We start from the raw sequence: 26483 nt of genomic DNA on the forward strand, positions 1-26483 counted from the left end.
GACACCGGAGTGGGTTGCCATGCCCTCCTCCAGGAGATCTTCCCGATCCAGCGATCCAGCATCTCCTGTGTCTCCTGCCTTGCTGAGCTACCAGGGAAGCCCCCTTAGTCCCCTGCTCCTGGGTAAACTTGTAGAGATCTGTGCACCAGTGAGCGGTTCCTGAAAGGGAAAAGGCACCTTTTTCCATGGAGGTTCCTGGGGAGGATGACTTCCATCGGTGGCTACCTGGACCCTTGCATCCAGCATGCCCTTTCACCATGTGACTTTGCAGCACCTCCCACCTAGAGCTGGGTCTAACCTCCCACCCCTCAATCTAGGTGGGCCTTGCCTTAACCAATGGAATGCAGTAAACTTGAAGCTGTGGGACTTCTGGCCTAGGCCTCAAGAGACCTGGCATCTTCCATTTAGCCCTCCTGGAGCGCTGAGCTACCATAAGGAAGTCCGGCTAGCCTACTGGAGAGACCGTGTGGAAAGAGAGAAGCCTGCCAGCCTCCGGTCCTCCTAGCCTCCCCAGCTGAGACAACAGACATGGCCAGAAACCACCCTGGACCTTTCAGCCCCAGTCAGGGTTTCTTAACTAACACCAGGCAGAGCAGAGATGAGCGGTCCTGACCAAACCTGCCCAGCTTATGAAGCTGGGAACAAATGAATGGTTGCTTAGTTTTGGAGAGCAACAACAGATAACTGATACAGTCCTTTAGGCTTTCTGTACTGTCTTTACCCAGACTCGGTCTGGATGAGGTGGAGCTCCCTGCATCAGTTGATTGGACAGGAGATGAGCACCTGACTCAGAGGCAGCTGATACATTGGCTGGCCGGTGACCAATCAGATTTTTTTCCTCTGGAGGCTATGAATGAAGAGATCAGAGATCCTAGCAAGGAATATTATGAAGGCAGCTGAAGCTGGATTTTGGAATGGGAGCTGAGGATGACTTTCAGCCCTGTGCAGGCTATCACGTCATCAGAGGACATCAAATGGGGGAGAGCTGCAGGAAAGCTGAGGAATGTGGAAGCAGGTTCTGTGAAGGCCCCAATAAATCACTTCACTCCAGTTGCTCTGCTCTGACCTTGCTCCTGGGACCTCACGACCCATGACTTCAGGTCCTGAGTTCAAGGCTCAAGGTCCCCTGGGACTCTTTAATAGCTGCCCAGGATCTATACTGCTCCTCTGGCCACTCTTTTTCTATCCTGGGCAATCAAGGGTGAGAGCTTAGAGTCTGCTACCGCCCTCCCCACATGGGGCCCTAAGCCTCCAGTGGCAAATCAGAGGATATGACCAGGTTTGGCTTCTACCCCAACCCCACTGGAGTTCCAGCTCTTTGGGATCCCCATCGTGTTCCCCACAGAGTAGTTCAACCACCACTTCTCTGCCTGTCCATAACGATATCATGCTGATAAAAGTGGTCACTATTGTACACCACACAGGTGCCACACCTGAGATGGTGTTTGAACCAAGGTCTGCCTGACTCCAAAGTCCATGCCCCAAACACCACTCTGCTGTGTGATTCTAGGCAGGTTATTTTCCATCTCTGAGGGGTACACTGGTGTTGGGGTTGGGGGGGAGCATAGCGTTTGCTGCTCCCTCTAATACTCCCCCTGCTCAATGCTATCCTTGGCCCAGTCCACTTGCTTGTCCAAGGGGAGGCTCCCAGTCTTATCACCCCTTCTCTTTATGGTCTGCTGTCTCCTGCTGGAAGCTGTCTCTGGCCTTGGTCTTCTGGGAAGCAGGCTAAACTCTCAGGATTCAGTATCTTGCCTTTTCCCCAGTAGCTTGGACCCAGGGTGAAACGTGAGCAGAGCAGCCAGTATCCTATAGGGCTTGATGAGGAAGGACCCTCTGAGCCCACAACCCCACTGGGCCTGAGGCAGACTGGGGCCATGCAGTGAGTGGTATCCATTCCTACTCTTTCTCTGTTGAAGGCTGTGAGGTTGGGGAGAAAGTAGCCCCTCCAGCCTGACATTCCGTGCTATTCCACCTTAAATCTCAGGATTTTCAGCAGTTGAGTTCAGTCTTCTTTAGGTGAAGGTCCCATGGCTAGGAAAGGGCCACACTAAACCTAGGCTGCCGAGCTCCCAGCATGGACTTTTCCCAGTGTCCCGGTTCTTTTGCTTGGGCCAACCCAGTCCCCCAACCCAGGGTGCTCACATTCCCCTGAACTGACTCTCTCCCCCATCTGAAAACAACCTCACAATTTTCCCATGTCCTGAATTTCCTCAGGGGTCCAGTTCCTTCCCAATAGCCAAGAAGACATTGGTCCTGCTCTTACCAGAACCTGGTGAGGCCCCAGGGATCCCGGAACCCCAGATGGGTTAACTAACAATCCCCTGGCTGCCTTCTGCATGTGGACAGTGTCTGTCAGTGCATCAGGTTTGGGGTGATGGAGAGCCTGTGCTCTGGTCTCTCTGGAGATGGATAGGGCTCCTGGGTTCTTGAGCCTCGTGTGAGACCACTAGCCTCTTGTTGCATAGATGCTGCCCACCATGTTCAACAACTCCTCTCCCTCCCCTTGGCCTCCCCAAAGTTGTCTCCTGCCAGATGGGGGTCCCCAGACCTGGTCCTGAGAAGCCCTGAGTCAGGCTAAGAAGTCTGTGGCTCTAGAACTTCCAACACTGGTCCTGTTACTGAGAAGTTGTGTGACTTTGGCTAAGTTCCCACCTTCTCTGGTCCTGGCTCATCAGCAGAGTTGGACTCAACAGTAATGATCATCTCCACCATTGGCAGTGGTTTTACTGAGTGCCAGGCACTACATAGGTGGCGCTAGTGGTAAAGAACCAAGCTGCCAATGCAGGAGAAGCAGGAGACCCAGGTTTGATCCCTAGGTTGGGAAGATCCCCTGGAGGAGGGCATGGAAACCCACTCTAATATTCTTGCCTGGAGAATCCTCATGGACAGAGGAGCCTGGCTGGCTAGAGTCCAAGGGGTCCCAAAGAGTTGGACACAACTGAAGCGACCTACCACAGCACAGGCACTACATCACTCAACAGATATACCTATGCTCCCTCATTTCACCTCCTAACGACCTGCATAAGATTGTCTCTATGCTACAGATGAGAAGACCAAGAGGCTCAGAGGGGTTAAGAAACAATCCAAACAGCTAGTAAATACTAGAATAGAACCTCACACTCAGACCTGACCCCAAACCTCAGAGTCTTATCATCACTAGTCTAGGCTGCCCCAGGTCCCCCAGGGACCAGCCACCTTTTCCACACCAAAGTCCTAGGATCTTAGAGAGAGAGAGGATCCTGTTTCTTCTCAGGAATAAAACCACAGTTCAGAGGGCTTGAGGCTTCCCCAGAGCCAGGGACAGACTAGGGTGGTGGTTGGGAGATGTGGACAAGTGTACAAAGACCGAACCAGCTGGGAGCCTGGAGCAGAGCCGGCTCTTGGGAATGTCTGCAAATTGAATGAATGAGTGACTGAGTGTTGACTCCATGCCAGACTCTGCTCATCCTGTCATCCGACCAGAAGCTTGGTTTAGAAGTTGCTAGGCATGCCGTTGTGCTTCCCTGCTGGCTCAGATCATAAAGAATCTGCCCGCAATGCAGGAGACCTGGGTTCAATCCCTGGGTTGGGAAGATGCCCTGGAGAAGGGAATGGCTACCCACTCCAGTATTCTTGCCTGGAGAATTCCATGGACAGAGGAGCCGGGCGGACCCTAGTCCATGGGGTCGTAAAGAGTCAGACACGGCTGAGCAACTTTCACCTTCACTTTCATCAGGCATGCTGCTACCTAGTTCATGCCAGCTTGGGTGGGGGGGTGTGAACCCCAGGAGGAGCTCTGACTGGAGGAGCTGCATTCTGGAAGTTTCTTGTTGCCAAAGGCTGACTTGTCTATTGCTTCCCCTCACCCCCAAGTTCAGCTAAGCCTGTGCCTGTGGGTTCCTTTCACTGGATTCTCCCCTAGTCCAAGGGTTAATGGGCAGCAGGGTCGCCCTGGGCCTACTGTGGGGCACAATCCATGGAGTACCTGAGGAGAAAGGGGAAACTTGGAGAGGCGAAGGCAATAATCTCCGAACCCAGGGCCCCTTCCTGTCCAGCAGAGGTGGGGGGTGAGCACGTGGTCTGCAGGAGGAGCTACTGCCCCAGCTTCTAGAGCCCATGCATTCCGGGAAAGTTACAAGGTGACCTGCCTGGCTTTTCACACTTCTGTCTCCCGGAACAGCCCTTTCCAGGGTTGAGTTTGGAGTGTCTCGGTTTGGTGTGAATGAACAGGGCGCTTGACTCTCCTGGTCAGCTCACATGCAGGTGGAGCCCAATCCCAAACTGGGAACCCTTCAAAGCCCAGGGTAAGCTCAGAGTAAAGCCTGGTGGAAGATGAGGTAAGACTTGGGTGGTGACCTGGGTCCAGGCAGTCCTCAGGACAGCTCCAGAACTGCCTTTCTCAGCCTCAAAGACTGGGTGCTCTACACGGGAAGTGGCATAAGCAGGCATTTGATAAATGCTTATGGAAAGAAGCCTTGGAAAGAGATGGTGTACCCAGTCCCTGGATAGGTCCAGGTCAGCTGCAAGGGGCTTCTGCCTGGGGGGACCCGACACCAAAGTGGGTGGAAGTGATGATGCTCATGGGCTTAGGACTCCCCTGGGGGTCTAGAGCCCCAGCCATCCAGGCAAAGCTTATGGTCACCACTGGGCAGCTGTCCTGGGCAAAGCCTCTGGAAGTCCATGGAGGTGGCCCACCCCTGGCCATACCCCCAACCCTGACCCCATGGAGATCCCTTAGGAGCCCTGCCCCCCACAGTGAGATAATAATGACCATAATGAGAACAGTCACCCACACATGTGCACAGCGCTTTACAGGTTACAAAGTGTTTCACATACATCATCTCATCAATTCCTCACAACAGCCCTGTGAGGTAGGCGGGGCCGGGAGTAGCGTTTCCATTTATACAGATGTGGAGGCTGAGGCCCAGAGAGGGTTGATGACCTTTTCGAGGCCACACAGCAAGTCGGCAGCAGAGCTGGGACCAGAGTTAGGCCTCGGCACCCGGCTCTCTCCACTGACTGTGCTGTCCTCCAGAGGACCCCAGCCCCTGTCCAGAGTCTCAGCCACACCCGAGCCAGGCCCCCCTGCCCCTGGCAGTAGTGCTGCCTGGCAGCTCAGCAGACAGGCCCTCATCCCCACTGGGCAGCCCTGTCCCCTCCACCCGCTCTCTGCAAACAGCCAGCCCAGAGCTGGGCGCAGACCCACCACCCAACCTGCTCCTGGGGACCGCCCTGGCAGGGTGGGCAGGCAGGCGGGTGGGGCTGGAACCTCCTTCCCTGTTTTCCTGAGTGATCCCTCCCCACAGGGGAAGAGAAGAGGAAGGAGGAAGAGGAGGAGGAGGAAGAGAAAAAAACAAGAAACTGAGTTGGAAGAGGGCCCTGGAGCAATCAGGACGTCAAAAGTTTGCATTCCGACTAGCTATAGGAAATAGCTTTTTTTTTTTTCTCTTTTTATTATTTCAAGTTTTCATAAAAATCCATAATTATTGAAACCCAAGTTACAGAGGAAGTTCGTAACTTTTTTTATTGAACTATTGACTGTGCCGCGTCAAGTTGGTTTGTCAGCTTCCGGCTCCAGTCTGTCAACGAGTGCCCCTGTGTAGGTGGGGTCCCCAGGCCTGGACTCCTCAGGTCCTGGTAGGAAGAGGGCAGGCGGTGAGGGCCGGCGGGGTCAGCAGGGGACGGGGTGGGAGGGAGAAAAAGTGTGTGTGCGGAGGGGTCGGGAGGAGGTGGGAAGGACTGGGGAGCCCGCGGAGGGCGGCCAGGCCCCTCCTCCTGCCCGGCGCACCCGGGGGTCCCTGCCCCCCGCCCCGTCCTCATATCATCTTCATGTTGAACTTGCGAGGCGCGTCGGCGGAGCTGATGCCTGCGTCCGATTTGCGGGGCACGTACTCAATCTCGATGTTGTGCTTCGTGTTGCCTTTGCCCCGGCTCCAGAGAAACAGCAGCACCAGACAGAAGAGGACGACGCCCAGGAAAGAGATGAAGCCCATGGTGGTGGCAATGATGAGGGTCTTGATGTCGAAGGGGAAAGGCACGGTGGCGCGGGTGCTGTTGGCCTCTCCCTCGCCCGGCTGGTTGGAGATGAAGGCGAAGGTCTTGTTGGGCTGATGGGGCCAATCCGGCGAGTAGCTGCGCACATGCAGGTGGGCAGGCATGGAGTCGTTGCCGCCCGCGTTGGCCGCTATGCACAGGTACGTGCCGTTGTCCTGTACCTGGGCGTAGCGCACCTCCAGCGTGCCGTCAGGGAAGACCGTGAGTCGCCCGTTGCTCTTGGCCGAGACCAGGTGCTTGCGGGGCGAGAGCCAGAGGATGGCGGGCGGCGGGTCGCCATCCGCCCGGCACACGAACTGCACCGTGTGGCCCTCGTCCACGAACACCTGCTGGGCCTTGCGGTCCCGGATGCGGGCGCGGCGGCAGGTGAAGTAATTGGGCAGGAGCACGTCGGGGAAGTCCTTGAACTCCTTGCCCTGGACGAACTCGGGCGTGGCACACGTGGGCTGCTGCCGGTTGAAGTTGAGCCGCCAGCGGCGCCGGAACACCCACAAGAGCCGGCAGTCGCAGGCCAGCGGGTTAGAGTCCAGGATGAGGGTCTCCAGATTGCCCACCGAGTGGAAGGCCGACTCCTCCAGCGTGGTCAGCTGGTTGCCGGAGACATTGAGCACGCGCAGGTAGTTGAGGCCGCGGAAGGCGTAGGGCTCCACCACGGCCAGCTGCCCGCCCACCAGCTGGATCTCCTGCAGCCTGAGCAGCTCATGCAACATGGAGCCCTCGATGGTGCTGATGGGGTTGTAGGAGAGGTTGAGGAAGCGGAGATAGACCAGGTGGCGCACGGCCAGGTAGGGCACAGCGGTCAGGTTGCAGTGTGTGATGGACAGGGACGTCAGGTTGAGGCCGTAGAGGCAGTTGGGAGTCATGGTGTCCAGGTAGGGCCAGTGCGAGATCTCTAAGACCTTGAGCCGGTACAGCCTCTTGAAGGAATAGTCCCGGATGGCATTGATGTTGAGGTGCCGCAGCCGCAGGACGATGAGACCGTGCAGGTGGGACAGCGCCTCGGTGGGGATGGAGGTCAGATTGCATTTCTCCAGCGTCAGCTGCTCCAGGCTATTGAGGCCGCTGAAGGCTCGGTGGGAGATGTAGACGAGGTCGTTGTCGCCGACCTCCAGCGACTTGAGGTTGTACAGGTCCTGGAACATGTAGTCCAGCAGGATGACGATCTTGTTCTCGCTGATGTCCAGCTTGGTCAGGTTACTGAGGCCGGTGAAGACGCCCAGGGGGATGAGCTTCAGGCGGTTGCTGCGGAGCCCCAGCGTCCGGAGGTTGAAGAGGTTGTTGAAGGCGCCGGGCTCCACGGCGCTCACGATGTTCTCGTTGAGCTCCAGCTCCTCCAGGTGCGGGAAGCTGGCAAACTCGTCCTGGTTGAGCGTTTTGATGCGGTTCTTGCCCAGGTCCAGCAGGCGGGTCTCGGTGGGGATGCCTTCCGGCACCGCCACGAAGCGCTTCCGGTGGCAGAGCACCGCGCGGTCCTGGGCGGAGCACTCGCAGCGGGGTGGGCAGCCAGTGGCCGAGCCTGACAGCACCGAGCCCAGCACCAGCAGGAGGATGGGCTGCCAGCAGGCCAGGAGGGGGCTGGGCATGCTCCTCGCGCCCCCCGCCAGCATCCTCTCGCTCACCTGCGGCCAGGAACAAGCACAGCACAGAGAAGGTGGTTAGAGGACAGTGATCGCTGGTCCCCCGCCCCGAGCCCTGCGTGCCCCTGTGCCCTCCTGCCCCGTCAAGATGTCCCTGACCCAGAGAGAGAGGCAGGGCTCCAGAGTGGCATATGACACCTGTCGGGATTGTCAACACAGTGAGGTCCAGATATCGAGGCCAGAGGAACTCCTGCCACCCCATGCTGTTTCCTCCTTGCTCCTTACCCTGCCTAGAGCCCTTCTAAAGGACTGTCCCACATCCCTGGGATCCAGTGGCTTCATGGATGGGGTGAGGTCACTTCTGGTGATCCTGGAATTGGCACCCTAGGCTGTATCCACCTCCTTTTCATTTTACATTTATAGGCAGTGGGACTCCCAGCATGCATCCCACCCCCCACCTGGCACCCTGCACTTCAGCTTCCCCTGGTGCTCATCAGGGATAAAGCTAGACCTGCTGAGCTGCCCTCGGGGCTCACAGAGGGGATCAAAGGGGCTCAAAGGCTGAGGCCTCTAGGAATGGCCAACAGAGCAGCACATCTGGGCCCCAGTTGTGAAAGGGCTTTTGAGGCTACTGGGGTCCACCCTCTCGGCCTTCAGCCTGAACATTCCCAGGCACAGAGACCATGGCCCCCTCCCTATCAACAATGAGCTGAGCCCGAAGCCAAGAACCCTGGGCAACCAGCATACCCAGTGGTTCCTGCCAGTGTCTGCGAGTCTGCTCCCCATGGGGTTTCTGGATCAGTGGAGGGCACCCCCTTCCAGAAAGCCAGGACCCAGCCCTGAGGCCTCCCCATGGAACCTCTGCAACTTTCACAGTCCTTCAGGTCCCCATGGCGACCCACCCAGGCAGGCTGCTGAGCTCAGGCTCCTGCTCCTCTTTCCTCCAGGAATGCCCCTCCCTCACGTGTGGAAACCCCATTTGCAAGGCCTAACTCAGAGTCCACTGCCCTGAGAAGCTTTTTCTGATGCCCAGTTGGAAGTGTACTTCCCTCCAAAGAACATCCACCCCCTTCAACCAGGCTTCATCTGTCTGTCTCTCCAGGTTCCAATCACTGTCTTCTGAGTACCAGGGTCCTGTCTAATGGGGGAGCAGTCAGACCCCCACAGCCCAGGATGGCACAGACAGCCCCACATTGTAGCACTGGGGATGGGAGGCTTCTTACAGCTGGGTCTAGAGGAATGTATAGGACTTGGGTGGTGGTGACTAGGGAGATCCGCTTGAGGACAGGCTGCAGGTGTCCCCACACACAATTGCTCTCTCCTCGTGGGTTCAGAGGCCACTTGCTCCCACTTCTGCCCAGAAGGCTCTTCTGTCCTCTATCTCTGTTCCACCCCATGGGAAATTGGCCCAGCAGAGTACTTAGGGGATTGGGAGGACTAGTATGGACTCCCTGAACAATAGAGGTTAGACCAGATGGTCTCTGGGGTCCAAGCTGAAGCCCTTTTGTTCGTGGGGTGAAGATCCATCCCACCCAGCCCACACCCGTGGCCCTGAGGGGGCCTCATTGCAGGAAGGGGGTGCTCAGGCCGGGAGGATCCCATCACCCTGCCCCAGCTCAGGGCCTTCTCCCATCCCTCCAAGCTCCTCCCCACACCTGTCCACAGCCTCCACTTCTAAAGCTACAGGTTTTGTCACCCACACTTCAACCCTTAAGGCAACTGGGGCTTGGAGAGGTCACGGCTGCCCAAGGGCACCCAGCCAGTCGAGGAGGTAGATTGGGGACCAAGGCTCTGGTCTGTCAGACTTCAGTGACACCACCCACTTCCCAGTGCTCCAGGGTCTCCCAGGACTGACAGGCACTCCTTGGTTGTTGATCGACTAAGTGACTGATTAACCAGAGAGGGTTCCTAGTGTCACTGACATGTTATGAAATCTGCAAAGTTTTGTTATTCTCAAGGGCTTTGTCCACCGCCTCCGCTTCCTTCATCCCCTCTCATTCTCCCTCTGGAGTTTTCTGTGGTTTGGCCTCCCCCACCCACTCCAATCAGGCCATTTTCCACAGTCACACACGCTCCAGTGACCCACCAGAAAAGCAAACATCCTGAGAGACGATCAATAAGTAATTGGGACGGCAGCTGGGGCTGGCGTGGTGTGAGCCTGGGGACCGGGAGAGGTAAATAGGACTTTTAGCACCCAGCTCAGGGGCTGGGCTGGTGGGTGGGGTGGGGGCTTCTGGAGAGGATGCCAAAGAATGAGAATTGGGGCAGTGAGTGCACAGCATATGTTGAGATGTTGGCAAGACCGTCACACAGACAAGAATCTGGCACTGAAGACCCCACCACCTTGTCTCAACCTACCCATCTCCCTCCTCTCCCACCATTCCCCCCAGTGAAGTCACCCAGGCATCCCAGTCTTATCCTGTGCATTCCTGCCTCTCAGCCAGCTCCTTTTGGAGATCTCTCCCAGCCTCACTGACCCAGAAGCCTTTGTGACATCCACCCCCAAAGGCCACCTCCTCCATGAAGCCATCCTTGATCTACTCAATCAGAAATCTCTTGCCCACAACTCTGAAGCACTTTACATTTATGAGTAATGACATTATGTAACTGGTGTATAACATCTCATTCTAAAAATGATTTGAGCCAATGGCCAGCAAAATGATGTTACAAGATGATAAGAAGATAAAGGAGACAAGCCAGTCAAGAAAGAATGCCACAAAATCCTGTGTAATGATAAAAGGTTGGAGCTTCCTAGTGACCTGGGCAAAGAGGGAAATATGCTCCAAAGCTTCAGCACTTGGCACCTCTCCTGTGTCTTATGTTTAATCCTGGGTCAAACCCTCATGGGGTTTATCCCACCTGCTAGACAGTGAAGTGCCTGTGGGCAGATGGTGAGTCTGCAGCCTCAGGTCAAGGTGTGGCACAGAAAAGAATCCACTGAATGTTCTCTGGAAGGAACTGTGTGTGCATGAAAGAGTTTCTGCAGGGGTTGAAGTCATTCTGATGAGGCTGACCCTGGAGCAGGTCCACTGAGCAAAGAGACACCTGGGGGATTCAAATACGTTGATAAAAGGCTGGTCAGTATTGCCTGGGTGGCAGGCCTGGCAGTTACACCCACAAAGGAATGGACAGTTACAGAAAGACACATCTTCCGAATTGCCTCTTCCTTCACATTTTATGTGCGACTGTCCTGGAAGATGAGGACATTGAGGCCTAGAGAGGCTAAGATGGCTTCGCACGCTGGCACAGCACACTGGGCCTGGTCTCCCCATCTAACACCCCCGTGGGGGTCCCTGTCATCAAGGGATGCTAGCAGGCTGGTGTCTGAGGGGTTCACCAAACCTGCTGAGTGAGCAACACGCTGCTCCCTCCTGCCCTGGCACCATCAATCCCACTGGTTACTCCTGCAGCGGCCCAGGAGAAGTGTTTTATACATTTTAATCAGTGTTTTATTTTGGATCCTTGCCCCCTGAAGGGCTTCCCACAAGGGCAAGAGTTTAAGAATTGGCCCAATAAATACAAAGGAAATGAACATGGAAGGCTGGCAGGTGGGCAGGCAGAGGAGAGCCGTGCCCGGGCCATGGCGCACAGAGCCCACAGCAGCCTCTGTGTCCTCCCAACCCAGAGCGGTGGGGGTGGCCACGCCGTCAGACCTGCACTGCAGAGGGCCAGCCTGCCACTCACGTCAGGGACAGATGTGGTCCGGCTCTCTTGCTCCCCACACCAGCCACTCCAGAGTGCCCTGGAGGACTCTTCCCCTCTCTGCGTTTTCCCCAGCTGTGCAGTATGGGGGTCGGGGGGTGAGGGGTGGATGCCAGGGTTCCCTCACAGACGTTGGATCTTCTCCAGCTAGAAAGTCAACAACATGTTCAAACCCATGTAGGGAATGAAAAGCAGTAGGGGCTCAGACCCCAAACTGCAGCTCTATAGGGGCTGGAAGGATCTATTTGAGGGTGGCATCCCTAGCTGGGGCCTCCCATTGAGGCTGTTCCCCTGGGGCTCCCCACTAGCTCAGCTGGTAAAGAATCCACCTGCAGTGCAGGAGACCCCAGCTTGATTCCTGTGTGGGGAAGATCCCCTGGAGGAGGGCATGGCAACCCACTCTAGTATTCTTGCCTGGAGAATCTGCATGGACAAAGGAGACTGGCAGGCTACAGTCCGTGGGGTCGCAAAGAGTCAGACACAAGTGAGCGACTAAGCACACATCCTGGGGCTCAGGGTTGGAGGGAACAGCTGATGGAGACTGAAGAGGCATGGGATGACCCATGGGTGGACCTGGAAAACCCCTGAGGTCAGGGGTCATTCTATCTCCTAAAGCAGCATCTGAGGCTCCTGGGGGTGTGGGCATGCCACTACCACACACGCAGCCCGACCCACGGAAACTGATCGGACGCCTGCACTTAGGGAACAGGTGGGACTAGCAGCTACAGGTCACCTGCTACGGGCCAGGTTTTAGGCTTTATCCACACCGTCTTAGAAACCCTCACCCAGCGTTCAAAGAGATTTTTCTTGTCCATTTTATAGATGAGAAAGGTGGAGGCTTCCAAAAGGGAATACATCTGACTCTGACTTGGCTCCAAAGCCAGGAGGCAGCAGAGCCTCCTGATCCTGTGAGTCAGGCTGCCTATGCCAAGAGTTATCATGAGTGAAACAGGACTTCTTTCAGACACACAGGCCAGGCCAGAGCCAGAGGAGAGGCGGGCCTGTCCCAGCAGAGCAAGGCTGAGGGAAGGCACTAGAACTTAGGTAGCTGCATGTAGGTATATCTGTGTCCATGTATCCATGTATTTAGTCAGTGGTGTCAGACCCTTTGCACCTCCATAGACTGTAGCCCGCCGGGCTCCTCTGTCCTCTCCTCTTGCATGGGATATCCCAGGCAAGAATACTGGAGTGGGGATCTTCCTGACCCAGGGATCGAATCTGGATCTCCTGCATTGCAGGTGGATTTTTTTTACCCGCTGACCCAATGGAGTACGACCTTGCCCCTTAAATTAGACAAAGCCCTTTCCCCAACTTTCAGAAAATAGTATGTTATACACACTGAATTTTTTCAGTGTTTCCGCACCGTACCATTCTCCTTTGCCTGCTGCCACTGTCTATGCTAGAATCTCGCCTAATTTGGGGTCGACTGCAGCACAGGAGGGAAGGTTCAGTTATTTTTGGTTTACGGTATCAATATTTCATGGTGTTCCCACTCAGTGTTCCTCAGGGACCGCAGGGAAATCCCCAGCACATGCAGCCGTGAGGTCCCTCGCCGTAGAGGTGCCCACTGCCTCCCCGGGATGCCTGGCCCCCTGGGCCCTCAGCCTGGCTGTGTGACCCGGGGGCAGCTGTGACGGGTTGCTCCCTCCCTGAGGAACGAGGCTGTTACATTTTGTCTTGTCCTGCCACCCTACATTCCTCAGGCTGGGTCTGCAGCAGGAGTGAGGGAGGAGGGAGACAGACCTGGGACAGGAGACAGGGCTTCAGAGAGTCTGCCTCGGGCCCCGCTCAGCTCTACTCCCCTTTCCTGCGTGCGTGCTAAGTTGTGTCCGACTCGGTGCAACTTCATGGACTGTAGCCCGCCAGGCTCCTCCGTCCACAGGATTGTCCAGGCAAGAGTACTGGAGTGGGTTGCCATGCACTCCTCCGGGGGATCTTCCCCACCTGGGGATCGAACCTGCGTCTCTTAACATCTGCAGCATTAGCAGGCAGTTTCTTTACCACTAGTGCCACCTGGTCAAATGTCCTGGGCCATGAGCACATCCTGTTCCCACCACCACACCTTGAGATGGGTCAGTTACTCAGAAAGGGACTTATGCTGGGTTACCAAAGGTTGGAGGCAGGGCAAGGTCTAGCTTCTTCGTGACTTGCCCTGTCCCCACATCTCTGCCTCTCTGAAGTCCCTTCTTTGCTTTCAGCTCCAGGACATAGAGTAGCTGGATCCATTTCATGAAATGATAGAGCACATTTGTGGCAAGCGCGCCCGTTCAGAGGCAGCCATGACCACGTGGCTGAAAGTAGGGTAATGTGGGGCTGGAGTGAGGCCCCTCTGGAAAGCCCCCGAGGGTCGCACCATGCTGGAGCCTTTTCCCACAGCAGAGGTAGACCATTTGCCTATGCCTGGAGGCATCCCGCTCAGCCTTCAGAATCCAGCCCAGGAGTGTTTCACCCCAAGCCGCTCAAGCCTGCAAGTCCCCAGGAAGAAGGGATCACCTCCGGCGGGGGAGGGAGGGGTCCCTCTGGATCTCGGGTGCCCCCCCACCAGGCCCTGCTGGTGTGCTGACCTCTGTCCCTTTCTCCCTCTGCTGGAGCTTCTGCTGCTCCCCCCCCCCCCCCCCGCCGACTTCTGGGTCCCCCAGATGGACAGTCCATAGTGCAGGGCTGAGGCCAATACAGCTCAGGAGAGCCAGGCCCAGCTTCAAGGGACAGAGGGCCTCCCGCCCCCACCACAGCTGCTGGGCCAGCTTCCCAGGACAGCTCCCAACTCCTGGTCTCGGCTCTTTATAGAGGCCTCAGGGAGGAGGTGTCAGGCTGAAACCCAGACACATTTCCACCGGCCAAGTCGGGGGCAGGAGGGGTGGCATTTTCAGCCAAGAGAACGATGAGGGCAAAGATGTGCAGGGTGGAGGCGACTGATGTCCTGGAAGCTTTGAGAGCATCTGGGGGCTCCTAATTGCTTCTCTCCTACCCCAAATCCTGACCCAGGTCCCTGGACTCCTTTTAAAGATCCTCCATTCGGCCTTTCCAAGGCTAATCCCTGCTGAGGTGTGAATGGCTGATAATGGCTTAAGGTGTGAGCTGCTAATGGGGGGAACTTGGTCTTCCCTGGCCAGTCTAATCCTCCAGGGCTCTGCTGAGAGCCGGGGGAGGGCAAGGGTTGCCTCCTGGCACAGGGGGGTGAGGACACAGGAAACCCTGAGAGGAGGGGTGAGCACCCAGGCTGAGCTCTGGCAGGAGAAATCGGGACCGACTGAGGCTAGCCAGCAGGCAGCTGAACCTCAGCTGTGCATCCGTCCATTTGTCTCCTCCCGGGCTGGTCAGCCCACCCTTTCCCTCTCCCTCTCCTCTTTCAGCTGCCACCCCCATGGGAGAGAAAAATCAACCTGAAAGAAAATTGAGGTCATGTCCTTTGTCGTGTATAATTCTTTATTTTCCTCTCGCTCTTGGTTCCAGCAAAGAGTTGCTGGGCCCCCAGGATGTGTGTGTGTGTGTGTGCAGGCAACTGTGTGTGGCCTGTGTGGGTGTCTGTGCTTGAAGTCCCTCCTCCCGCCACTGCCACCAGCCCCATCTCCCAGGTACACTTGGAAACTCCGTCCTCTCCCAAAGGCGTTCACATGGCCTCTCACCACAGCCGGGCTGGAGGGTGCTGCCTGCCCATTTGCTAGGGCAGCTGCCCCTGTGTGGCCCTGGGCAAACACTGTGCCACCTAAGGGAGGGACGCTCCTGCCCACCCCATCGCCTACCCCTCCAAGTACAGCCGGTCTCGAGAGCTGCCAGCCTTCCGGCCAGCTCGCAACCCCAGGCCATTTGCGGGATAAATTATGAATTTTAATTGTCAGAGCATCTTAGTGTTTAAAGGCTTCTATATATAGGCTCTGCCCTCCCGGAGCTGCTGGCTGGGTGGGGAGGAGCCCAGGGTGAGGCAGGGCCACTTCCGGGTGGGCAAATAGTCCTGGGCCCACAGGTCCCTAGCCGGGGCTCTGGCCAGGGCACCCTGCCCTACCGTGTGGTCGTGGGTGAGTCCTGGACCACTCTGGACTCTGCCTGTCCTTTCACAGGGTTGTTCTGAGGTGAGAGAGCTGGCCTGGGGGAGGCAGGAGGGAACCACTGATTCTGGGAAGCATCCGTGCTGTCTGCTGTGGGCCTGCCTGAGTGGACAGCACTCCTGGTTGGACCAGTGCTATCCCAGAATTGAGGAGGGGCAGGCAAGCACCCATGTGGCGGCCTGACGGGGCTCAAGGAAAGAGCAGCTCTGCTGCTGCTAAGTCACTTCAGTCATGTCCGACTCTGTGCAACCCCATAGACGGCAGCGCCAGGCTCCCCCGTCCCTGGGATTCTCCAGGCAAGAACACTGGAGTGGGTTGCCATTTCCTTCTCCAGCGCATGAAAGTGAAAAGCGAAAGTGAAGTTGCTCAGTCGTGTCTGACTCTTAGTGACCTCATGGACTGCTGCCCACCAGGCTCCTCCGTCCATGGGATTTCCAGGCAAGAGTATTGGAATGGGGTGCCATTGCCTTCTCTGAAAGAACAGCTCATGCACCCCCAAACCTCCCTTCCCATCTCTCTCCAGGCCTGGATGTCCACTCAGACCTTCAGGGACAGGAAGGTGCCCCAGAAGGCCTTGGGCCCCCTCCACCGCTCAGGCCAGGGGCCCCTTGGGAGGTGCTTAGCAGACATGCCCACCTCATCTCCCCTCAGTGCCGCCCTCCACCACTTTGTGGGGCACCCAGGGCCCTCTCCCAGTGCTCCAGTCTTGGAGGCTCGTCTACCTTGGAAACATCTCAGGCTGGAGCATTTCAGGCATTGGAGGTCTGAAAATCAGCCAGTCCCTCCCTGGGAGGGTCACCAGCCCTGGGTTTGAGAGAGTGGGGAGGTCACAGCCTGAGAAACCCAGAGTGGAGACAGGAGAGCTGGGGGAAGTGGTGGATCTAATTGTGGGGTCTGAAGGTCAGAGACCTCATAAAAATGATGATGATGATGATGATGGCGACTAGAAAAACCCTAATAGAGGGCTTTTGGTGTGCTGGGCATTATTCCAAGTACTTTACCTATGAAAATTAATTTCCCCTCACCGCAACCTGTTGAGATAGGTCCTGTTATTGTTCCCATTGTGCAGATGGAAAAGATAGAAGCACAAGGAAGTTGTGCAACTCGCTCAAGGTCACAAAGAGGTTCTGTAACTTGCTACAGGTCACAAAGTTAACATGATATCAACTCAAACATGAGCTTGTTTGCACTTCGCAACAATCCTATGAGGGTAGTATTATTATCCTCGTTTTAAAGATTAAATAACTGGGGCACAGAGAGGTGATGCCACTTGGCCCATTACAGTAAATGGCAAAGCTGGAATTAGGCCTGAGGTGCTTAGACCACAGGTGGTCCTGACCATTCTCATATGCTGCCTCTCTCCAAATCAGGTTCAGGGCTGCTGAGCTACACAGTCGCGCTCAAGTGGCTTTATGTCTTGGGGCCCTAAACTCCTCATTTAGAAAAGGGAAGGGCAGGGTTGAAACTGCTCTCACAGGGCTGGGGGCAGAGAATTCGAGGAGAAGGAAGGGAAGAGACATTTATATGCAGCACATCAATTAAATGCTTTGCAGATTGACCCACCAACCCTCACCACATACCTTATGATGGAAGGACCATTAGCCCCATTTTACTCATAAGGAAACTGAGGCGCCAGGACATTAATTCACCTGCCAAAGGTCTCTGAGCTTGTCTAACTCAAGAGGCACGATAACTCTACAGACCATCACTCAAGTGAGGAAACTGAGGCCTGAGAGCATCAGTGACTTGTCCAAGGTCCCACAGCACCTCGGGGTTGGGGTTAAGAGGCCCGGCCTCCTGACGGCAGCCACCTTCTCTCCCCAACACCCTAGCCTCTCCATTCATGGTGTGGCCAGGTCAGGGACAAATGAAGGTTTGCATTTATTCTGCCCTGGAAGAGACTTAAAAACAAACCCCCAGTACATCATAAACCAAGGTCCAATGAGGTATTTATAACATGGGACAGGCAAACTATAAATAAAAACCCTTGCCTTCTCTTGGCACTGACTGTTCAAAGCCCTCTCTGCTCAACTGAATCTTGGCCAACCTCTTGCCAAAGTCTATTTTCCCAACCCAGTATATATACTAATTTCAGTATCAAGTTCTGCCCAGTCACAACTGATGCCATCACCTGGCTGTGCGTTCATGAGAAGCCCAAACTTGGGAGGGCCCGGGCATCTCTGCAGATCTCTCAGGTTGCAAAGCAGAGGGTGCAAAGGGCCCAGAGCAGGCCCATAGGGTGGAGCCAAGACCCTGCGTGGAATCACAGAGGAGGTCCATTCAGTTCAGTGCATGCGCACTAAGTTGCTTCAATCACGTCCAACTCATTGTGACCCTATGGACTGTAGCCCACCAGGTTCCTCTGTCCATGGGGATTCTCCAGACAAGCACACTGGAGTGGGTTGCCATGCCCTCGTCCAGGGGATCTTCCCAACCCAGAAATCGAACCCCTGTCACCTGTGGATCCTGCATCGCAGGCGAATTCTCTACTGCTGAGCCTCTGGGGAAGCCCCATTCAGCTCAGTACAACAAATCAAATGGAAAATCAGAAGGTTCAGCCTGGAAGATGTGCCTTGGTAGATAATGAGTGAGCAGACTGTCATGAGAGGCATGCAAGCAGAGACTGTGGACCAGAGACACTGCAGGAAGTCTTCTCTGCTGGGCTCACAGCTCAGCAGCCCCTCTTGGCTCTGAGATACCCCCACCTTACACCCTAGGCCAGAGAGCTGACATGGCCAGGTCCCCAGCCTCATCTGCAGCCCCATGCTAGACCAGACAGAGAGAGCCTGCTGCCCGGGGCCCCACCCACTCCACTCCCGGAGCCATGAGCAGGTTCTCTGCAGAGGGAAGCGAGGAGGTGGTAGAGAGAGATTAATTCCCTGAAATGGGAAAAAATAGAAAAACACACACACACCACACACCCTAATAACATGTAATAAGAGGTTGGAGACGAGGAACAATGCCCTGGTAATGTCACCCTGGCGGCAATCAATTTGGGTGTCACATGAAATAGGCATAATTATTCCGCCAGCCCCGTCTCCCGTCTCTAACCAGCTCCAGGGGCCCGGGCCCAGGTGGGGAAAGCGGTGCGGAATCAATTGTTGGTGCACCAGGCTGGTAGAGGGAGCCGCTCCAAATTAGCTTGCCAGCCCCACGCGGCTCAGCCCCTGAGGGTGGGCAGGGGCTTGGGGGCCTTGCAAATGCCCAGGAGCCACCTTGTTCAGCCATCCCTCACTCGCTCAGTGGGCTGGGGCAATCAGGGAGGACTTCCCAAGGAGGTGGGAACGGAGGAACACACATACATGAGTTCATTCCTCGGGTCACCAAACTCTCACTGAGCACTCACCCAAGCCAAGCCCCACACCAGGTGCCAGGGGTTTATCAGGGGGCTCTGCATCGTTAAAATAATGAAGTAAACTCTGCCTCTACCTCTCAAGCTGGGACCACCCCTTCCCGTCCGGTGGGTGAACACAGTGCCGCTAGGATTCCTTTGGCTCTAAATCTGCAGGGACTTGAGTGCTCCCTGTTCCCCCTTCATTCTCACCCACTGGGGAGAACTTCCTGATTGTTCTTCCCCATCCCTGAGCTCGGGATTTGTATGGACAACATTTCAATACCTGGGGAAACTGAGGTGCAAAGGGGATGATTGCTTAGTGAGCATCCATTACTCACTGTGGTTGCCTATCTCAACCCCCATTTCATACACTAGAAACTGTGAATTTCAGAAATGCAAATCAAGGCCATAACATAAGATTGTTTTACACTCATTCAGTCAGTAAAATTCAAGATGTCTGGGACATCCCTGTAAGAAGGCCTGTGCTCTGCAACAAGAGAAGCCGCCACAGTGAAAAGCCCTTGCACCGCAACGAAGAGTAGCCCCCACTCACCACAACTAGAGAAAAGTCTGCACAAAAGCAATGAAGACCCAGTGCAGCCAAAAATAAATAAAAGATTTTTTAAAAGATGTCTGGCCATATTGAGTGTGGGTGAGTGTGGGGAATAATGGGGATACTCATCTCCTGCTGAGGGAGGCATTAATGGCCCAACCAATTTGGGAAGCACTGTGGCACATTTCCTAGTAAAGCTGACAGCGAACACGATGTATAGTCCAGCAATTCTGCTCCTAGCTGTGTGCCCCCAGAGATGCTCTGCATGTTGTCTCAGGGAAGGGACCAGAAAGTTCACCGTGGTGTTGTTTGTAAGAGCAAAAAGGGAAACAGCCCACATGCCCATTAATAGAAGGATAAACATTCTGAAGAATAAATACAAACAACAGAACATTATGTATCAGTGAAAATGAATGAACTACATCATTATTTGCAACAATATCGATGAAGCTTAGGCATACAATATTGAAGAAAAAAGCAAATTCCAGAGGACAGCACAGTTTCATGTTCCTTTTACAGAGTTCAAACATAACTAAGACGGAATAATTTCTCTATATTAAACTATGATTTTTAAAAGGCAAGAGAATACTAAAGAGATCATTTAGGGTAGTGGTTGCCAATGGATGAGCTGAGAAGAAACACATAGTAGATGTATATCGTTATTAAAATGTGAGTGTCCAGGTTGGGAGGAGGGTCATGATATTCATTATATTAGTAGTAGTAGTAGTAATACTAAATATGTTAACTAATTAACAGGCCATGCCTGGACCAGTGAGCAAAAGTCCCAGATCAGAAGTCAGGAAGAAGGCATTCGAGACTGAGCCCCATGCTTATAAGCTGGGGATTTGGGGGCAAGTCATTCTGCCTCTCTGGCTCTCCATTTTTTCTTAGCTATAAAATCAAATCTCTGTACCACTCTACAAGGCTAAGATAGAGAGTACATCACTGATACAAACTAGGAGTAACTAGCAGTTCTGGAGAATTTCCTATGTACTCTTCTAAATGCTTTGCATATATGAACACACTTAGTTTTCATAATGGCCCTCTGTTATCCTCACTTTATGGATAAGGAGGCCAAGGCCCAAAAGATTAAGTATTAATAACTTGCTCAGAGTCACAGAGGTAGGCAGTGGTAGAGCTGAGATTTGAACCCAGGCATCTGCTTCCAGGGACCAAACTCAACAGCTTCACTCACTAGAAAATGACATTGAAGGAACTGAACTCACACAGGAGAGGACTTTTGTGGGAACAGCTCTACTGGGTCCACGGAGCCCAAGGATAGTCATTCAACACATAATGGAAATGAACTTGCCTTCCCACACTCTTTCTACCAAAAAACCATCCCTGGTTCTAGAATCCTGCTCTTTATGTCTCTGCCAAATCTTCTATTCCCTCAAGAGATACCCAGCCCCTCTGTCTTCCTGGGGGACCCCTGACTGCTGCAGCCCCCCCAGGAACAAATCCCATCCTTCTCTAGGTACCTATGTGTGCTACTGAATACCCTGCTTGGGCCCTCCCCAATCCCTGCCTGGGGCATCCTTGGCATCACCTACCTCTGCCCATCCACTATAGGCTGAAGATACTGTGTCTCCTCCTGGCAGTTTTGGCCACCAGAACGAGCTGTTCCCTGGTGCCTCCCAGAATCATCCCTATCCCAGAGGCCAGGCAGGGGAGCCCTGGGGATGGGTACAGGATTGCCCGGAGTGTTCAAGGCAATCCATGGGGGCCATGGGAGGGTCTAGTCCGGAGCAGAGCAGGCATCCCAGCCAGGATGTGCAGAATCAATGTATGGATGAATTGGTACAATATTAGGTGCAAACCAGGTACTGTGGGTAACTGGGGGAAGAGGGTCAGTGATGGGGAGCAGTCAGGGAGGCTTCCTAGAGGAGGGGCCAGGAGAAGAGAAGACCTTCTAGGTAGAAATGCTGAAGCAAGCCAGGTGATGGGGGGATATCAAAGGGACTGGTGAGAATGGGACAGAGAGCCATCAGGAGGTAGCTGTCAGGAGGCAGGATGTCCCTGGGGCTGGAAGGCCACCAACCTTCCACAGAGTGCTACACACCGGAGAGCTAAACTAAGAGAGCCCAGCCAGCAAAACCAAGGCTCTGGCTCTGAAACCACCACCACCTACGGCCTCCCTGGCCCTTCTCTAGCCCCATAGGACCCACTTCTCAACCCTCCATCTGACACACTGCCTCACGCTTCCTCGGGACCCTGTGCAAATCACTGCACTGTCTCATTTCTCAGCAGAAATGCACTTCCCCACCCTCTAGACCCAGTCATCACCCGCTCACCATTTGCTTCAGTGGCACCCAGAAAGCAGACCAGATGAACCATCACTGGTACCAGGGATCCTGTCTGGCTTTATGCTGAACAATGATCCACCCTCACAAGACTTTTTTTTTTTTGTATCCCACTGGAATTTGGGTCTTAGAAAATAATATCTAGTTTAGGAAAAATGGGTGCTCAGAGAGAGGCAGGGGATGGAGAAACTGATCCTAGGATCAAAGACTACTGCAAGGGTAGGGTGGTCTCTCTATTGCCCTTGGCCCACAGCACCCAGCCATCCCCCCAAACCTGGCCCCTTGCATTGGGGACCCACTCTAACTCCAGGCATGGGGGAGTACCGCTGCCTTGACCAAGCCCTACCCAAAGCCCACCTCACACTTAAATTGGCAGGGAGTGGGAGAGGGGGGCAGAGACAACAAGAATATCACAAGGGGCCCGCCCTCGCCTTTGCTAAGCCTCCTTCCAGGAGGGGCCGCTGGGTGCTGCCCGGCGCCCCTATCTGGGTTCCGAGGAGTTCTTGGCCTCTCCCTCCTGCCCCCTAATCCCTGTCTCCCGCCTCAGGCCGTGGGGAGAAGGCAGGAAGAGCTGGCAAGCCGTCCGAGCAGACCAGGCGCTGGTGCCTTCCCAGAGGTGTGAGCACTCGGCCCCTCCTGGCCACACAAGGACAAAGGGTCTGGGAGCAGCTGACCCTCCCTTCCGGCACAGCACTCCTCGCTGGGTGTGGGGAAGCCTGGATGCCTGGGCTTATTGCTCCCTGGGCATGGGAGGCACCGGTGCTGAAGCCATCGGCATAATGACCAGCAGGGCTGAGCCAGAGCCACGGGCCAGGCAGGGCTGCGCACCCTCCGGCTCCGAGAGCAGAGGACTGAGGGAGGGCTGGTTGGCAGGGAAGGGGCTTGCCCAGATGGTACTGCCCCCACCTCAGGGCTTCCTGCCCTTCCACCCCTCCAGGGCAAAGCTGCTGCCAACCTCCCAGATGCCCCAACTCCCCCACCCCGACCCCAGGACCTCTGAGAACAAAGAGGAGATGCCGGTACAACCAGGGCTGGATGGAGCGGGGCTGAGACTCAGGGCAAGAGACAGGAGGGGACTGCCCACTGGGCCTGGCCCCACCCCTCCTCTACGTGGGATCCGCCTGGAGGTGCCAGGGGAGTAGGAAGCCCACAGCCCTCCTTACAGAGGTGGGGGGAGAGAAGGAGGCCCCTTCCTTCTCAGCCGGGTCCTACCTGCCACCAGCTGTGCTTCAGAATGAAAAGTGGGGCAGGGGGAAGTGAGAAGCTGGGGCTGAAGACAAAGGGGAGGCCCTTCAATGGTTCCTGGGTCCCCCTCAACCCCAACTCCCTCTCCTCCATTCCTGCAACCCCCGGTCTCCCCTCTCCTCCCCCTCACTGGGCAGGAGCTGAAAAGGGGCTGCTCCTAACCGTTAGGGGAGCCAGGTGGCGCCCAGCCCGGTACCCGGGAAGAAACCTGGTCCCCGACCTGCGTCCACCGGCATCCACAGGGGTGCCTGGAGCAGGCTCGGGCTGCCTGGGGGTGTCTGGGGTCTATGGGAAGAGGCAGCCACCCAATGCTGAGCAGGGGGCTTACCTTCCAGGACGCCCAGTGCTCAGGATGGGAGGGCGGCAGAGGACTAGCAGGACGGGGACCCCTCCCCAGCTCCGGGGTCCCAGCTAGCCAACCTGGAATTTGTTGCGGTGGGAGGAGCGGGAAAGCTTCATTTCTGAGGCTTCAGGGGGGCGGTCAGATCTGAGACCCCGAAGCGGGTCTGGGAGACGCCGGGGTGCCCCGCAGACCCAAGAGGGCACAGCCCGGGCCGACGGCGGCCCCCAGGGGCGCTCGTCGCGGGGCTGCCTACTCGGGGCTGGGCCTCGGCCGCCGGGCTCACCTGCATTTCGGGCGCGCCGTCCGTCCGTTCGGCTCGGTCGCCAATCGCATGTCTTCCTCGCCGGGCCCCAGCCCCTGCCCAGCCCCCTCCTCCGTCTCCTCCTCCTTGCCCGACACCTCCGCCCGGCAGTCCGCGCGCCCTCGCGGGGCTAGCCGTCCGTCTGTCTGCCCCACGCGGGAGGGAGCCAAGCCGGGGCCGGGCAAGGACCCGGGAGTGGGGTGGCTGGAGGCCGCGGCCCCCACGGGCGGAGGGGCGGGTGCGCTCAGAACGCGCGACACGGGCTCTACGAGTCTAGTTCTGCGCCCCGGGCCGGCCTGGAGCCGCCGCCGCCGCCGCCACCTCTGCCGCTGGGGCCGGGGTCGAGGCCGGGCGCGCTCCGCAGAGGGGCCGGGGCCAGGGCTGAGGCCGGCGGGCAGCGGCCGCGCATGCTGCTAGGAGCCCCGCGTCTGGAGAGGAGCCGGAGCGGCGCGGGTGGGGACTCCGCGCGCTCCGGGACCGGGACCACAACCCGCCGCCGCCGCCGCCTGCGCTGTCTCCGGCCGCCCGCTCCGGCTCCCGCGCCGGCTCCCGCCCGGGCTCCGCGCTCTGCCGCGGCGCGGGGAGGGAGCGCGAGCAGCGAGGAGCGAGCCAGGGCGGGAGGAGGGACCAAGGGAGGGAGGGAGAGAGCGAGCGGCGGGAGCCGGGCGGGGGAGGAGAAGGCGCGGCCGCAAAACCGAGGGAGGGGGGAGGTAAGGTGGGGAGCTCGGCTCCTTTCAGAGAAGGGGGCGGAGAGCGAGGAGGGCCCCGACCACCGCCCTGCTCGGATGGGGCAGCGAAACTGGCAAGGGGGCGCGAGCTAGGGACGCGTCAGCCTTGGGCGGGGGGACGAGGGGGCGGGTAGCGTCCCGGTGCTCCAGCCCAGCATACGGCCGCGCCCCTCCGGTCCGGGCCAGCGGGGCCCCGGGTAGTCCCATCTGCGGTCCTCTTGGGTGTGTGTGCGCACCCTCGCGTGTGGCTACTTGCGTGTACTTGGGAGCGCGTGAGTGTGTTCACACGTGTTCACTGGGGTCACTGCACACTCCATGGGGAACCGACACACGCACGTGAACCCGCAAGGTTCCCCCGGACCAGGGTTGTTTGGAGGACGGCGTGGGAAGGGTCAGGCCAGGAGCCTGCGCCTTATCCCCTCTTCTCGGAATTGTCTGCGCATCCCGGGAGAGCCTACATCCCGGCTGCCGGGAAGCTCCGGGGGACCCCGAAGAAGGCGCGCTAGCCCCGCGGTTCTACCCAGAGCTAGGTCTCGAGCCCTCTTTTGCAGCCTGGGTCCCCGCCCAGCCTGGCTTCCTGTCCAGCAGAGGGCAGCAGACCGCTGGGCCGCGGGCACTGCGCCCAGCGACCAGCAGAGGGCAACGCAGAGCCTCAGGCTGGTCTTGGCTGTCCCCCATACCGTTCCCCAAAGGTCCAGGGGATCCTGAGTTGAGGCATATCCTCGAATAGGCCCAAGGAATGGGACCTCTCCTCAAAGATCCAGGTCCTCTTTGACCGCAGATACAGAGAATCGGCTGGCGGAGGTGTCTAGGGAAAGCCTGTAGAGTGGGCTACGACCCTCGGGACCTCACCTCCTTCCCCATGGATTCTGACATTCACTGCAGTTACCTGGCTAGCATGGTGGGGCCACCAGTGTCCCCCTGCCCCCAGCACCATCTTGCTTCTCCACTGTTCAGCCTCACACACAGCCCAGAGAGTTGCACAGACCTGTTCTGGCTAAAGAGTTGGGGTACTTCTCAGGCTCACGGCCACACCACAGCTCTGAACAGTCCTGCCTGGAGAACAATCTGCTGTATTCCGTGTCCATCCGCATCCCAGGCCTAGGTGAAGCCCCTCCTAGCAAGTGAGGATGCTGTGCTATGCACTCTGCATTCATCCTCCAACAACCCTGGGAGGAGGCGCTGTGGTTCCCCCTGTGACATAAAGAAGGAAACCCAGGCTCAGAGAGGTTCTGTCATTTCCGTGCGGTCGAACAGCTAGTAAAGCCGGGAAAGGGAATCTGAATCGCCTTCCGGGGCTCGGAGTAAACCGGCAGGGGGCAGGCTCGGCAGAGGGACCTACAAAAGGCGGGAGGGAAAGAGAGGAGGCGACACAGGAGTCGCCTTCCCTTCAACCGCCCAGCAGACGACTCCCCGGTCCCTCGACTCTGTGCCGCCTGGACCCCCGTCCCAGGCTCCCCAGCTCCCCCACCCCGGCTGTTTGTGAGTTACCCGCGAGCTCCCGCCTCCCGCGCCGCCTCCTCCCACCAGCCCGACAGGAATAGACGCGCTCTAGCTCCTGCGTAAAGGCTCTGCCAGGCACCCGGCGGGCGCTCAGACCCGCTGCGGGGCGGGGGCGGGGGCGGGGGCTATTCCTGGTGCGGCGACTGACGCAGACACCGCGCGGCCAAGGCTTCTATCCGCCCCCGACTCACCTGCTCCCCGCCTCGGTGATCTCGACGGAGAAATGGGGGAGAGCCCACCGCTCCCGCCCCCACCTCCCAGGTGCTGGCTGAGGAAGTTAGTGTCCTGGGATGAGGTCTTCTGGGGCCCACAATTGTCCCTCTAAACCTTGGAGGTAACAGGGACGACGAAAGAGCTGTCTGTCTCCGAGAAACTGCCCCAGAGTCTTAGTTCTCCAAGTGAACAGTATCCAAGCCACTTCCCCCTCCGTTTCGCTAAAAGACCCCTCCCAGCACTGCTTATCTTATTTCACCAGTGGAAATGATGGGGAAGGGGAGGCCCTGGGGGGAAGTATTTAGAAAAAGACCTTTTTGAGAGTCTAACCTGGGCCTGATGAGAGTACACACCCCTGGCCTTATCATCAGAGACCCCATGGGGTAGGGGGACTGTCACTGGGAACAGATATCTTTCCATTCCTATCTTGTTGGGTGATCCCCAACACAGTCCTCTTAGGGACACCAAGACAAGGCAGAATGTGGATTAGGAAGGCCCAGTCCGAGACCCAGAGACCATGCCCCTGTAGCTTCAGCTGAAGTGTTCACCCACACCTCCGAGCCTTGGTCGTTACTGGTCCACCTGCTTGGCATGCCCTA

At 56.8% G+C, this 26483-nt stretch overlaps 1 protein-coding gene across 3 annotated transcripts in view; it reads right to left on the bottom strand.

Annotated features, from left to right (window-relative positions):
- Nucleotides 1-4762: 4762 nt before the first annotated feature.
- LINGO1 (leucine rich repeat and Ig domain containing 1) overlaps nucleotides 4763-26483 on the bottom strand; it is a 212314-nt gene continuing 190593 nt past the window's right edge. For 2 of the 3 annotated variants that reach the window (XM_061159638.1, XM_061159639.1), the window contains one exon: nucleotides 4763-7655. In XM_061159638.1, the coding sequence (XP_061015621.1) occupies nucleotides 5799-7643 (1845 nt within the window). In that variant the 5' untranslated portion in view covers nucleotides 7644-7655 and the 3' untranslated portion in view covers nucleotides 4763-5798. Of the gene's footprint in view, nucleotides 7656-23422; nucleotides 23510-26483 lie in introns of those variants that run through there. The other variant, XM_061159637.1, reaches the window with a different exon arrangement.

Source organism: Dama dama, chromosome 13, assembly GCF_033118175.1.
Source record: "Dama dama isolate Ldn47 chromosome 13, ASM3311817v1, whole genome shotgun sequence".
In the NCBI taxonomy this organism is placed as follows: domain Eukaryota; kingdom Metazoa; phylum Chordata; class Mammalia; order Artiodactyla; family Cervidae; genus Dama; species Dama dama.